This window comes from Dreissena polymorpha, chromosome 2 (assembly GCF_020536995.1).
Source record: "Dreissena polymorpha isolate Duluth1 chromosome 2, UMN_Dpol_1.0, whole genome shotgun sequence".
Lineage (NCBI taxonomy): Eukaryota > Metazoa > Mollusca > Bivalvia > Myida > Dreissenidae > Dreissena > Dreissena polymorpha.
Window position 1 is genome coordinate 14,127,334 of NC_068356.1, and position 14,489 is coordinate 14,141,822.

The window sequence follows — 14,489 nt, forward strand, 5'->3', positions numbered from 1 at the left end:
ACGTTCTGTGGCGTCTCATCTGGATCCAAACTGTTTGCAAAGGCCTTTAAAATTCGGTTCCCGCACTGAAAGGGTTAAGATACTCTTGAGTCAGTTTTCTTAAAAGAGCCAGTAAGTGGTGTATTTAGAAATCATGTGAACGTGGCATTGAACCATAGACCTCCTGATTTCTAGGTTTACACCATATCCAACATGCCACCTCGACTTGGAACTTGCTTCTATTGTGGGCTTTATTATATCTTAATTTTCTTGTGTTGCCTTTTAGACCATAAATGATTGAATCAAATCTGTTAATTTTGTCAAAGTACAAGTAGATTGAGACACATTTTTGATATCAACTCTTTTCATTTTATTACCCATGTTTCTAGATTATTGAATCTCAACAGTGTTATTTCAAGCCAAATTTGTGTAACTTCTAAATTAGTAGCTCTTATCTTTCCACAGTTATATACACTAGTAAATTTCTACTTCACTCATGATTACAAAATGAGGGACTTTTTATCATATCACATATGTAAATGATTTATAATCCATTATATGCTTATACATACTTGTAAGTTCTTTACTTCAGACCAAGTTCATGAAAAATGTTAGAGGCTTGTTAGATTTCCCCCACAAGTTTATCCATGGGCAGAAGAAAACCTACATGATTTTTAGTGAGGTAATTGTGTGCGTTTTCAGATTGTTTGACATTTTAGCCTGTTTTAAGACATCTACACATTAGTTTAAAAAATATATACAGTCCAACCTGACTTAGCAGTCTCCTGAGAACAACGGTCACCTGTATACAGGGGTCAGTCCGATTTCCCCTAAATCCTTCTACATTACAACTGATAATAACGGTCATTTCTAGAACGGCAAAAGGCCAGTTTATTTCACTCTGAAAGCCATTTATCCCCTATGTAAAGGCGTCACAAGTCAGTCATTTATTGGTGCCAAAAAGGTCTATTGTGCTTTTTGCAGCTTAAGTATGTGATTGTGTTACCTGATTTTGATATGATAAATGCTGCCCACAGTGAGAAAACACCTAATACGTTGTTAATAAGGTTTGTTTTCCTGTGATCATTTTGGAAGGATTCATCACAATAAATTATGTTAGATTTTATAACACGTTATAAGCAATTATCACTGATTTAATGACTGCCAATTAGTACATTGTACTTAAAAACTTGAGGTATTAATTTCCTAGCCAAATATGCATTTGAAACCAACATTTTTGGATCATTCTTTAACAGAGATTTTTAGAGTACATGTTGGATTTTACATGCAATCAAAATAATAAATCAACAATTATTTCTAAATGCAAGTTCCCCACGTTAAAGTAGCAAATTTATAAGAGAACTAGAAATGGCGCGGCAGAGGCCGACGCGTATCCCCACGCCGAATGTTTGACCTAGGTGTGCCCCAGGGTTGGTAATGGGGCCATGCATAGCTGAGATTGACCGTATTGTCATAAGAGAAGTTCATCATCAATTAGAAGTGAATTGGTGTTGAAATGAAGAAGTTATAGTAAAAGGCAATTTTGGGTGGGTGTGACATATGTGGGCAGGGCGCCCCAGGGTTGGTAATTGTGCCATGCATAGTTGAGATTGACCGTATTGTCATAAGAGAAGTTCAGTATCAATTTGAAGTGAATCAGTGTAGAAATGAAGAAATTATAGTAAAAGGCAATTTTGGGCGGGTGTGGTCTATGTGGGTGGGGCCCCAGGGTTGGTAATGGGGCCATGCATAGTTGAGATTGACCGTATTGTCATAAGAGAGGTTCAGTATCAATTTGAAGTGAATCGGTGTAGAAATGAAGAAATTATAGTAAAAGGCAATTTTGGGTGGGTGTGGTCTATGTGGGCGCCCCAGGGTTGGCAATGGGGCCATGCATAGTTGAGATTGACTGTATTGTCATAAGAGAAGTTCAATATCAATTTGAAGTGAATCAGTGTAGAAATGAAGAAATTATAGTAAAGGCAATTTTGGGTGGGTGTGGTCTATGTAGGCGGGGCCCCAGGGTTGGTTATGGGGCCATGCATAGTTGAGATTGACCCTAATGTCATAAGAGAAGTTCAGTATCAATTTGAAGTGAATCCGTGTAGAAATGAAAAAATTATAGTTAATGGAATTTTTTGGTGGGTGTGGCCTATGTGGGCGGGCGCCCCAGGGTTGGGATTGGGGCCATGCATAGTTGAGATTGACCCTAATGTCATAACAAAAGTTCAGTATCAATTTGAAGTGAATCCGTGTAGAAATGAAAAAATTATAGTAAATGGAAATTTTTGGTGGGTGTGGCCTATGTGGGCGGGGCGCCCCAGGGTTGGGAATGGGGCCATGCATGGTTGAGATTGACCGTATTGTCATAAGAGAGGTCCAGTATCAATTTGAAGTGAATCGGTGTAGAAATAAAGAAGTAAATGTAAAATAACCTAAAAAAATGAGTGATAATTTCTGACGCGGCCCCACCCCAACCGCTATAACTTTTGACCCAGGGGTCAGATCAAAATTCCAAATAGTGCAGGGTCGCACATATGCTCATAGCTACCATGTGTGTAAGTTTCAAGGTTCTAGTGCTTTTAGTGTAGGAGGAGATAGTGGCCAGGACGGACGGACAGACAGACAGACAGACAGACGGACGGACGGACGGACGGCGGAGATAACCACAATATTCCCACCTTTTTTTCAAAAAGCGTGGGGATAATTATTCAAGTGAATAGTTTGAGTTATTATACTAAGTCATCAGCATTAAGCATTTGTTTACATAACACTCTGCAAACGACTGGGTGTGGAAATGACCTTGGGATTTTCCCAACTGACCAACCATCTAAAAGTGGTAACCTGAAAACAAAGGTCACCTGTCTACAGCAGTCACATTGGTCTTTACTCTAGGACTGACCGCTGTGTTCAGGTTGGACAGTAGTTAGCACCTTTCTTTGTTTATTAGAAACTGTTGTGTTTTGTGTTTTAATCAACTTGCAAGGTAAGACATAATCTGAGATCTGTATTCAATCTTGAGAAGGTATCGTTTATAGACTCTGTTCACGGATTTTAATTGAAAGGCACACAACCAATTAAACAATTGAAACCTTAAGTGTGAAATGTTCGAGAAAAAAAAGTAGTTAAGGCTTTCAGTGTCATCCCTAAGTAGCCTGTGTAGACTGCACAGGCTAATCTGGGACAACACTTAACACACATGCGCATTAGGCCCAGTATATCAAGAACTAAACTCGCATATTGAACAATTGAGGCATTCTTAGTGTGAAATGTTCTATCCTTATCTAAGAATCTAGCAGATCTAGACATACTTTATGTGTGTTATTGTTCACAACTGATATAATATTGCCAAAATATGTCTTCAACATTAAATTTTGATGTGGCTAATTTGACCTACATATGCTTTTTTTTCCCCCTACCGGTTTCACCAGAGGGGACTTATGGTTTGCGCTCTGTGTGTCTGTAAGTCTGTCACACTTTTCTGGATCCTGCGATAACTTTAAAATTTCTTCATATTTTTTTATGAAATTTGTTACATGGATAGATGGCAATATGGACATTATGCATGTCATTTCATTTTGTTCCTTCGTCTAAAATTCTGGTTGCTATGGCAACAAATAAAAATAAAGAATCTGATAATGGTGGAGCCGGTAGGGGACATATATTGCTTGGCAATACTCTTGTTCCAACATAGTACCAATAGTCTTATAAGCTATTATTTTGTCAGATTGACCACAAATCATGGAAGAGTCTTGTAGACTCTAGATTAACTAAGCTTACCAGGATCAGAACAATAATATGAGCATATCGTTAGGAAAGGGGGTTTTCATGCATGTGCATGAAACTGGTACAAACTTTCCGCTTTAAATAAATTTTTTGTTTAAATGAAAATTATTTTTTAGCAAAAAATTGTGTTTGGACAGAGAGCCTCATCCGTGATTAAGCTGTTTGAACTGCACAGGGAAATCTGGACGACACTTTGCGCACATGCATTAAACCCCATTTTCCCATAATGAGGCTTTTTGCTTTAATGGAATTTTTTTCAATTTAAGGCAGCCTCATTTTTAGCAAAAAATTGTGTTCTGATGGAAAGCTTTGTCCCTGATGAAGCTGTGCGAACTGCACAGGGTAATCTGGACAACACTACGCATATGCATTAAACCCCATTATCCAGAGCAAGGTTCTTGTATATTTTTGTGATCAAAACCAAAGCCAAATGTTTTATTTACTCACAGGATCAGAAAGATGTAGAGTTAGCCAAGGCCAAGGGTGCACAGTATGCAGGTGGTGATGACATATTCAATTATGTAAGTTTCAGAGGGGGTAATCGCGCGACAAACAAAATGGCCATGCCAATGGCCATTTTTCGCCTTGTATTTCTTGTATTAATTGTTTAATCGCTTTCCAGCCATATCAGCAAGAAAGTGATAAGTGTTTATTTTGGATTAATATTTGCTCTTTATTTTGACTGAACTAGAATGCAAATTTTCTTAGAGGGAGCTCTATTTTTTTGACCCGCTAAGAAATTTTGCAGCGAGTAAAGTTGAGATATGGAGCAGGGCTCAACATTAACGGTTGTGCTATTGCCCCTGGTAAGTAAAAGTTGGGTCCGGGCAAGTTATTTTATAATCTAGTTGTCCGCCCTGGCAAGTGCAAAAAAGAACAAAGAGCATTTAATTTAGACTTCAATTGCAAAAAAGAACAAAGAGCATTTAATTTAGACTTCAATTGCTGTAATTATTTTGTTAAATGTGCAAAAATAAAAAAGGTTTTGTGGTGTATAGTTTTTGATCTTTTGATCTTCATTAAAAAATATGAGGTTTACAGATAATATGATATTTCATGTTTAGGCAAGTGGCTTTACGTTCAGGGCAAGTAGATTTTCTAAGTACTTGCCCGGCAGGGCAAGTTGGTTTTTAGGTAAATGTTGAGCCCTGTGGAGAGAATATTAATATTAAACGCTAATCTTTTTCTTGCAGATATGACTTGAAAATGAGCAGCATTTTTACAATTAATAAAAGTAATAAAGGGTATAAACCGGTAAAAATTGCAGTATCAACATGGACATCGCCATCTTGTTTGTCACTTGATTACCCTCTATGAGTTTGTGTTCAAAAGTAAATTTCTTTTTGAGATCACATTGTTAACATTCTTACATAATGGTATAGCGTGCCAATGTTAACCTGATACTTGTGAACTCTACTTGTATGAATTACCAGTATATACTTGAAAATCATCAATTTTAACTTTTTCCATTCTCCATATTTGATTCAAAATAAACTGAATCAACACTTGCTTCAAGCATTGGAAATCAAATCTCATTAATTGGTTGTATGTCCAATTCTGACCATCCATGTTCAGATTAAGCAAAACTTGATACGGCGAGAGGACATTGAGCAGTGTGACTTTGTGCTGTCAACCCCAACTATGGCAGTGAAGTTAATGGGCATTAAACCAATACTCCAAGAGATGCTACCCTCAGTTAAAAATGGTGGGTACTGCATAAAAGATAAGTTAACATTGATGAATATACGTATGTGCTTTACTGAAGAAAGATGTGGGAAAACCAGTTGTAATGATACAATAATGCACCTAGGTATACATAGTGATGTCTTGGATTACCTTGTGCAGGGCAGACAGGGTACTATATGTAGGTTATTGTCCCCTACCGGTTTCACCGGAGGGGACTTATGGTTTTCGCTTTGTGTGTCCGTCTGTCCGTCAGTCTGTCACACTTTTCTGGATCCTGCGATAACTTTAAAAGTTTTTAATATTTTTTCATGAAACTTGAAACATGGATAGATGGCAATATGGACATTATGCACGTCATTTCATTTGTTCCTACGTCAAAAATTTGGATGCTATGGCAACAAAACCAAAAAAAATAAAAAATTCTAACAATGGTGGAATTTCTGACAATGGTGGAGCCGGAAGGGGACCATATTGCTTGACAATAGCCTTGTTTATAGCAGTTATTACCACACGGCTTTTAACAGACCCTCACCTGGGCGCTTGAATGTCAAAATCAGAGTCCCAGAATCCCTTCAAGATTTTTCCAATCAGTGTAGTTTTCAGTAACTGCAACTTGCCATTCTGGGGTTGATGCAAAGTTTTCAAAAGTTTTTTGTCTCATTGATCAATGTTTCATAGTTTTGGGATCATTACTGGCAAAGTAACCAGATCAATGCAGTTGGCAGTATCCCAGCCCTTGCATTTCATATGTCCAGATGCTCTTAAATATGAGTCTTTGTTTTACACAATTTTATGCAATAAATGTTTAATAATAATTACCATAGGAGGGGGCAGCATCTCCTAAACAGGGGCGTCTGAAAAAACACCTGTGGAAAACACTGCATAGTGATGTCCCGTATTAACCTGTGTAGTACAGGTTAACATATGTTGATGTACAGAGTGATGTCCTGTAATAACCAGTGTAGTACAGGTTAAACATATGTAGGTGTACAGAGTGATGTCCCGTATTAACCTGTGTAGTCTGAACAGGTTAATATATGTAGGTACACATAGTGATGTCCTGCATTAACCTGTGTAGTCTGAACAGGTTAATATATGTAGGTGTACAGAGTGATGTCCTGCATTAACCTGTGTAGTCTGAACAGGTTAATATATGTAGGTGTACAGAGTGATGTCCCGTATTAACCTGTGTAGTCTGAACAGGTTAATATATGTAGGTACACATAGTGATGTCCTGCATTAACCTGTGTAGTCTAAACAGGTTAATATATGTAGGTACACATAGTGATGTCCTGCATTAACCTGTGTAGTCTGAACAGGTTAATATATGTAGGTACACATAGTGATGTCCTGCATTAACCTGTGTAGTCTGAACAGGTTAATATATGTAGGTACACATAGTGATGTCCTGCATTAACCTGTGTAGTCTGAACAGGTTAATATATGTAGGTAAACAGAGTGATGTCCCGTATTAACCTGTGTAGTCTGAACAGGTTAATATATGTAGGTACACATAGTGATGTCCTGCATTAACCTGTGTAGTCTGAACAGGTTAATATATGTAGGTATACATAGTGATGTCCTGCATAAACCTGTGTAGTCTGAACAGGTTAATATATGTAGGTACACATAGTGATGTCCTGCATTAACCTGTGTAGTCTGAACAGGTTAATATATGTAGGTACACATAGTTATGTCCTGCATTAACCTGTGTAGTCTGAACAGGTTAATATATGTAGGTACACATAGTGATGTCCTGCATTAACCTGTGTAGTCTGAACAGGTTAATATATGTAGGTATACATAGTGATGTCCTGCATTAACCTGTGTAGTCTGAACAGGTTAATATATGTAGGTACACATAGTGATGTCCTGCATTAACCTGTGTAGTCTGAACAGGATGAGTTTGGATAGGCTAATCTAGGACTGTGCTATGAATGTTAATTGTGTGTTTGTTTGAAGTGAGTCTTATTTAATCATAAGTGTCCAACTGAAGGCAGAAGTTGCCTTCTTGTTTCAGTTTACATCCATTCTCAAATACAGGTGTTTAGTATTATTATGTAACATTATATGATGGTCAAATTCCAAGTTTTATTTACTCATGTCATTGGGGTCTGAATTGGTGCTGGTTGTAATCAAACATAAAACATAGCCAATTTTAGGCTAGGTAGTTTCCCTTACCTTTATATAACTATAATAAAACCTTGTTAACATTCTTCAAGTCATGTTTTGCTCAATTATCATGAAACTTGCTCATAAAATTAGTTCATATGATATAGTGTCTGAGATCTAAAATGGTTCTGGAATCATCACAAAAGCTACTCAGAGCAATTCAGTTCCTTCGTGTCTCGGGTAAGAAATCTAAGGTCTTTCAGACTCTCTGGTAAATGGTTGCAGCCTTTACCTATATTGCATAACTCAGAACATCATGTTCCCCTTGTTGCTACTTTTAGGATGCGTGTTCAACAATCTAGCAGAGACACTGGCCTTGTATGAACAGAATGTGAGGTTTAAGTCCATTCGAGAATCAGATGCTGTTGGGCATATGCAGGTTCCATTTGGCCAGGTAATACTATGATTTTACAGATAACATTTATGTTGAAATTTATCATGTTTTTAAAAATGAATCTGATGAATATCCAATAAGTTGTAATGACTTGGCAGTGTTATTGTTTAATATTAAGGTATTGCACCCGTAATGATTTCCCGCGATTTCTTCAAAGAATGAAGAGCCTTATTACCTGTTTACTTATGGATATCTAATTTAAGCAGATACTAATGTGAAGTTGCCGTGGCCGAGTGGTTAAGGCGATAGACTATAAATCTTTTGGGATCTTCCCGCGCAGGTTCGGTTCGAATCCTGCCGACAACGCATACTTTTTGCGACGCGTTTTATTTCTTGTCTAACGTTATTTGATTTAATATAGCATATAAGCTATGTTTATTGTTAAATTTGTTGAAATTTTTATGCGCATTCTTCAATTTTTAGAATTAAAACAACGTTATGGCTAAATTGGGTGATTTACTGCTGAAAATACGAATCATGAATGTTGCATTTTTATTTTTATTTCAAAAGGTAAACGGTAAATCTGTCTATTTCTTGGTATTTTTGCTGTATATAGTGTATCCATAAAAACTTAGTTCAAAATATTACTTAAATAATACCATTTTGAATTTTATGACACTTTGTTTTTTACTAACCCAATTTCTACTTGGTTGAAACCACTTACATTTCATGGCGCTCTTCCTTAGATAACAAATACATGTCTGTAAAAGAATACTTATTTCATCTTGTTTAAACTTTTACTGCATCTGTACACACCAACTGCATGCCCATATTTGGAAATCTGGATGAATTATAGAACTTTTATATACCCCAGGGGTGCAAATAAACTTGACAAAAGCAGAGTGTGGGGGTGGTTTTGAAAAAATCAGTATTTTTTTTTAAAGCATGGAAAGCCTACCTTAAAATTTGCATGAAGCTCAGTGAAATGATGCTGATTAAGAAAATAATACATTAGATTATATTTGGATAGGTGCCAATTATGGGTGCGCTACCTTAATAAAAAGATTGTTATAATTCTGACACAAACACATGATAAATTGACTTTTTTCATTATTTTACTTTAACCTGTTGATAGCCCAGTCAAAAGAAAAACATTAACAATCATCCTTTACTGAGACTAATTGGCAATATTTATTTCATACATGTATATACTTGTTTATTGTCTGCTTCAGTTAAATCAAGATCTACCGCAAATCAAAGACAATTTCAAGTATTTGACCAAGTGCTTAAACGATTTAAAACCATCAGGTAAGGCAATTATATTACCTTACGACTTTAAGAATCAAGGAGAGTATTCAAAGATAAATGTGCAAGCCAAATCATCTACAGTGACATAGGGGGTAACTCCAATTGTTATAGATGATATTACTGATACCATTTATTTTTGGGGTTATGCTCGGTTTAGCATAAACCATTTCCCCTTTTATTATGTGTATTGTAACATGCATAACAAATTTGGTAATTTTTATCTGGTTGATGATTGTTATTTCACGTTATTTTTAAAGACACCACACAAGCAATAGATGTATGTTATTTTTATTAAATACAGAGATATTTGCTTTGAAATTGTTTCTTTTTCATTATTTATTTTTTCCTTAGTACAAGTGTACTTTATTATCCTGCATCTTTGATTTGTTACAATATATTATTTATTATGAGTAAGATTAAATATGTGTTGATGCAAATGTATTCTAATGTCAGACAGTCTATACATATTTTTTCTTCAACAGTCTGTTGTGTTTGACACGCTGGGTGTAGATCATGAAACCAATGTATCTGCCTATTAACCCTTTAAGCGCTGGAACCGAATTTTGAAGGCCTTTGCAAACAGTTTGGATCCAGATGAGACGCTACAGAACGTGGCGTCTCATCAGGACCCAAACTTTTGCTATTCTGATAGTATTCTTTGAAAAATCGAAGAAATGGCTAATTTTAGAAATTCAGCAGACGACATTTTAGCAGATGACAAATTTCCTAGCATGCAAAGGGTTAATGCTGTTACAAGAGTAGCTGTCTGGAAAAATAAGCCTTGATGCATGCGCATAAATATGTAAACGGTCATCCCATATTAGCCTTTGCAGATGACACTTTCAGCTTTTATGAACTTTGTGTTTAACCCTCAGAAGCAAAGTTAACATGGCTATGTGCAAACAGCATAAAACCAGAACAGCGAGTAGCTCGCAGTCTGTTCAGGTTTAATGCTGTTGGCTGCTCATCAATATCTAAGGGTTGAAAATGAGGCGTTTAAAACTTGAATTTAGTCAAAAAGGTGTTAAATTAAAAGACAACAAATGCGTAAAATTACGTATCTAAGTGGTAAAGGGTTAAAGGAAGTCCTTTCTATAGAGAATTCAGTCAAGGGAAAAAAGTCATCCCTGATTAGCCTGTGCATGCTGGTTGGAAGGAAACTTTTTGCACATGCATTGAGCCTGGTTATCCTAGGGACCAGCTCAATTATAATTCCAGGCTGAACGAAATAATTCTGTGTATTCATATGATTCTTATCTTGTAGACTTGCATGTTTTCAGGTGGGTTTATGAAAGAGTTATATGTGATAGCCCCGCCATCAGCTGAGCGCTTTATGCTTACCAAAACTGAGCATGCAGCTGAGAAGGCCAAGTCCAAAAAACAGCAGTCAAAACAAGAAACTGAAGATGATGATGAAGATGAGGAAGAGTGACCTGTTGGGTATTGATATGACAGAAGTATATTTTGTAGCTATAGTTGTGTATTAAAAACTGTGTGTTACCATGTATATATCGTTTTCTTCTAAAGTTTGAAAACTAATAAAGGATAATAACAATTATCATTCATTGTTTCCTTTTTTTATTCATACACATAATTGGTCCCAAATATGTGAAATTAAGATTTTGTTTGGAAAAATAAAAAAAAAATTGATTTTTTTCCAGCATTGTTCTACAATTCATGTTGTGCATTTGACAAGTTTGCTTTTAAGTATTCACTTTGAAAAGATTTTTGGTGTGTGTAAGTGTTTTAGGTGATGTATTTTAAATAATCACAACAAAGTTATTTAATTTCCTCAAGCGATTGATCTTAAATTTGAAACAAGTCATCACCGTAAAGTGATGATGTATACGACACAAGTTCATGTTTAGTGATCCTCTTATTCATGGTTAATGTTCCCCTTGAAATTAGCTATGGCAGACATATAAATGTTGTCAATTTTTGGAGTGCCCTACTTGCCACATTTTTCTTATGATTAAATTGCAAGGTGCGTTTTGGCTAACAACACACACAATTTCAGAACAAAATATAACTGTTAGATAACACAACGCAATGTCTCAATCCATATTCAAGTTATTATGCATGAATCTTTTTTTATACGCCCATTTTTAAAAACAGGGCGTACCACAGCAGTGTTTGCTCTCTAATTCAAATAGTTTTCATCCGATCTTCACCAAACTTGGTCAGAAGTTGTGTCTAGACAATGTCTAGGTCAAGTACGAATATGGGTCATGCAGGTTCAAAAACTAGGTCATAGGGTCACTTAGTGCATTTCAAGGATTAAGCATGGTGTCCGCTCTCTAATTGAAGTAGTTTTCACTTGATCTTCACCAAATTTGGTCAAAGGTTGTGTCTAGATGATATGTAGGTCAAGTTCAAATATGGGTCATTCCGGGTCAAAAACTAGGTCAAGAGGTCACTTAATGCATTTCAAGCATTTAGCATGGTGTCCGCTCTCGAATTGAAGTAGTTTTCATCCGATCTTCACCTTATTTGGTCAGAAGTTGTGTCTAGATGATATGTAAGTCAAGTATGAATATGGGTCATGCCGGGTCAAAAACGAGGTCACGAGGTTACTTATACATTTCAAGCATTAAGCATGGTGTCCGCTCTCTAATTGAAGTAGTTTTCAACCGATCTTCACCTAATTTGGTCAGAATGTGGGTCTAGACGATATGTAGGGCAAGTTCAATTATGGGTCATGCAGGGTCAAAAACGAGGTCATGAGAGGTCACTTAGTGCATTTCAAGCATTTAGCATGGTGTCCGCTCTCATTGCAGTAGTTTTCATCCGATCTTCACCTAATTTGGTCAGAAGTTGTGTCTAGATTATATGTAGGTCAAGTTCGAATATGGGTCATGTCGGGTCAAAAATGAGGTCACGAGGTTACTTAGTGCATTTCAAGCATTTAGCATGGTGTTCGCTCTCTAATTGAAGTAGTTTTCATTCGATCTTCACCAAATTTGGTCAGAAGTTGTGTCTAGATGATATGTTGGTCAAGTTCAAATATGGGTCATGCAGGGTCAAAAATGAGGTCATGAGGTCACTTAGTGCATTTCAAGAATTTAGCATGGTGTCCACTCTCTAATTGAAGTAGTTTCCATCTGACCTTCACCAAATTAAGCTGATGTTACGTCTAAATGATATCTAGGTCAAGTTCAAATATGGGTCATGCCGGGTCAATAACTAGGTCTCGAGGTCACTTAGTGCATTTCAAGTATTGAGCATGTTGTCCAAAACCTTCGAACGGGCGTATCTTGTGACAGTTTGGCACTCTTGTTCTAATTTTAGTTAAGTGACCTCTACCTTGCCCGGTCTGGCTCCAAATGAAATTCTATGATAGCTCTGCACACAAGCAACATTTTCAGTGCAATACAAAAAAATATTCACTGGACTGAAATTGTCTATTTTTAGGACAATTGACCTTGACCTTTGCCCGACCCCCTCCATACACAAGCCCAAGCATGATATCCATGCATGCTTGTTATATCTAGGTGCCATTAAGATTGGTCGATACAAACTAAAGATATTGAGTGAAATCAACCCGTTTGATCTTTTTTTATTTGTAGTGAGTGATCTTGACTCAAACGGGTCTTCATGCAAGCTACCCACATACAAGATTTAAGTGCAATATCTCGTTCCAAACTCCAGTTAATGACCAAAAACTGTATTTCAAATAAGTAAGAGACCTTGACCCGACGTTTATAGAATACATTTCATAGCAAGATCTCCATACAAACTTGCTATATACAAAGTTTTATCAAGATTGGTCAATGCAAACTAAAGTTATTGAGCAGAAACCACCTGTTGGCACCCCTTGCTGAGCTGCCCTCCACACATCAATTTTATCAATGATTTGAGCCTGGGCATAGCCAGTTTTTACCCCAGTGGCATGGTATGAACAAGCACCAGTGGCATGGTATGAACAAGCAACAGAGGCATGGTATGAACAAGCACCAGTGGCATGGTATGAACATACCCAAGTGGCATGGTATGAACAAGCCCCTGCGGCATGGCATGAACAAGCATCAGTGGCATGGTATAAATATGCCCCAGTGGCATGCACAAGTACCAGTTGCATGGTATGAGCAAGCCCCAGTGGCATGGTATGAACAAGCCCCAATGGCATGGTATAAACAAGCACCAGTGGCATGGTATGAACAAGCACCAGTGGCATGGTATGAACAAGCACCAGTGGCTGGTATGAACAAGCCCCAGTGGCATGGTATGAACAAACCCCAGTGGCATGGCATAAACAAACCCCAGTGGCATGGTATAAAAAAGCCCCAGTGCAATGGTATGAACAAACTCCAGTGGCATTGTATGAACAAGCACCAGTGGCATGGTATAAACAATACCCAGTGGCATGGTATGAACAAAGAGGACCAGTATCTGATGACACATTAAATATGCTTGCCTTGTAGGTTCAAAAATGGTATAAATTTTCAGTTTTAAAATATATTTTTAGCTCTGATGATTCTATATGCGGCAGACTGTGAAATACATGTAGTTCACTGAAGTATCATTTCAGTGAAGTTAAGGGAAAATCTGCACCATGATGTAGATATGTTGTGTGGAGCAAATAGTTGACGATGGCCAACACAGGATACACAAATCTAAGACAGAAGCTGGAGAGCCACACACCGCAGTAGCTCACTATGAACACTTTGTGGTCACTGAGCTAATACAAGAAACCGTCTGAATATTGCACTATATATTCAGATAAAAGGAAACGTTTTGAGGGCACAGTAGTTGGGGGGACAATAATTTTTTTATAGAAAATTTCAAAGGGCCATGACTCTGTGAAAAATCATGCGACCAAAACCCGCTGTTAATATGCACATCTCCTCTTGGTAGTGAAGCTTCCCATAGTTTCATTGAATTCCGGTCATTAGTTGCTGAGAAATAGCCCGTACAAGAATTGCACTATATGTACAGTTAATGGAAAATTTCAAAGGGCCATAACTCTGTGAAAAATCATCCGACCAGAACCCACTGATAATATGCACATCTCCTCTTGGTAGTGAAGCTTCCCATAAAGTTTCATTGAATTACAGCCATTAGTTGCCGAGATATAGCCCGGACAAAAATTGTGCACGGACGGACAGACAGACAGACGAAGCGGCAACTATATGCTTTCCCCAAAATAAATTTTGGGGGAGCATAAAAATAAAGGAGCTTCATTGTAACCCTCAACTGAACATGGCTTTCAAAACAATAATGACAA

The 14,489-nt window shown here is 37.2% G+C and overlaps 1 protein-coding gene and 1 non-coding gene across 3 annotated transcripts in view; both read left to right on the forward strand.

Moving 5' to 3' along the window:
- Nucleotides 1-10,823, forward strand: part of LOC127865936 (50S ribosomal protein L1-like) — a 31,323-nt gene extending 20,500 nt beyond the window's left edge. For both annotated transcript variants that reach the window (XM_052406093.1, XM_052406092.1), the window contains exons 4-9: nucleotides 572-661; nucleotides 4,215-4,286; nucleotides 5,341-5,470; nucleotides 7,905-8,017; nucleotides 9,190-9,265; nucleotides 10,546-10,823. In XM_052406093.1, coding sequence (XP_052262053.1) covers nucleotides 572-661; nucleotides 4,215-4,286; nucleotides 5,341-5,470; nucleotides 7,905-8,017; nucleotides 9,190-9,265; nucleotides 10,546-10,697 — 633 coding nt within the window. In that variant the 3' untranslated portion in view covers nucleotides 10,698-10,823. The remainder of the gene's footprint in view (nucleotides 1-571; nucleotides 662-4,214; nucleotides 4,287-5,340; nucleotides 5,471-7,904; nucleotides 8,018-9,189; nucleotides 9,266-10,545) is intronic.
- Nucleotides 8,237-8,323, forward strand: Trnay-aua (transfer RNA tyrosine (anticodon AUA)). The gene has a single exon. It is a non-coding gene; the product is annotated as a tRNA-Tyr (tRNA).
- Nucleotides 10,824-14,489: the final 3,666 nt, after the last annotated feature.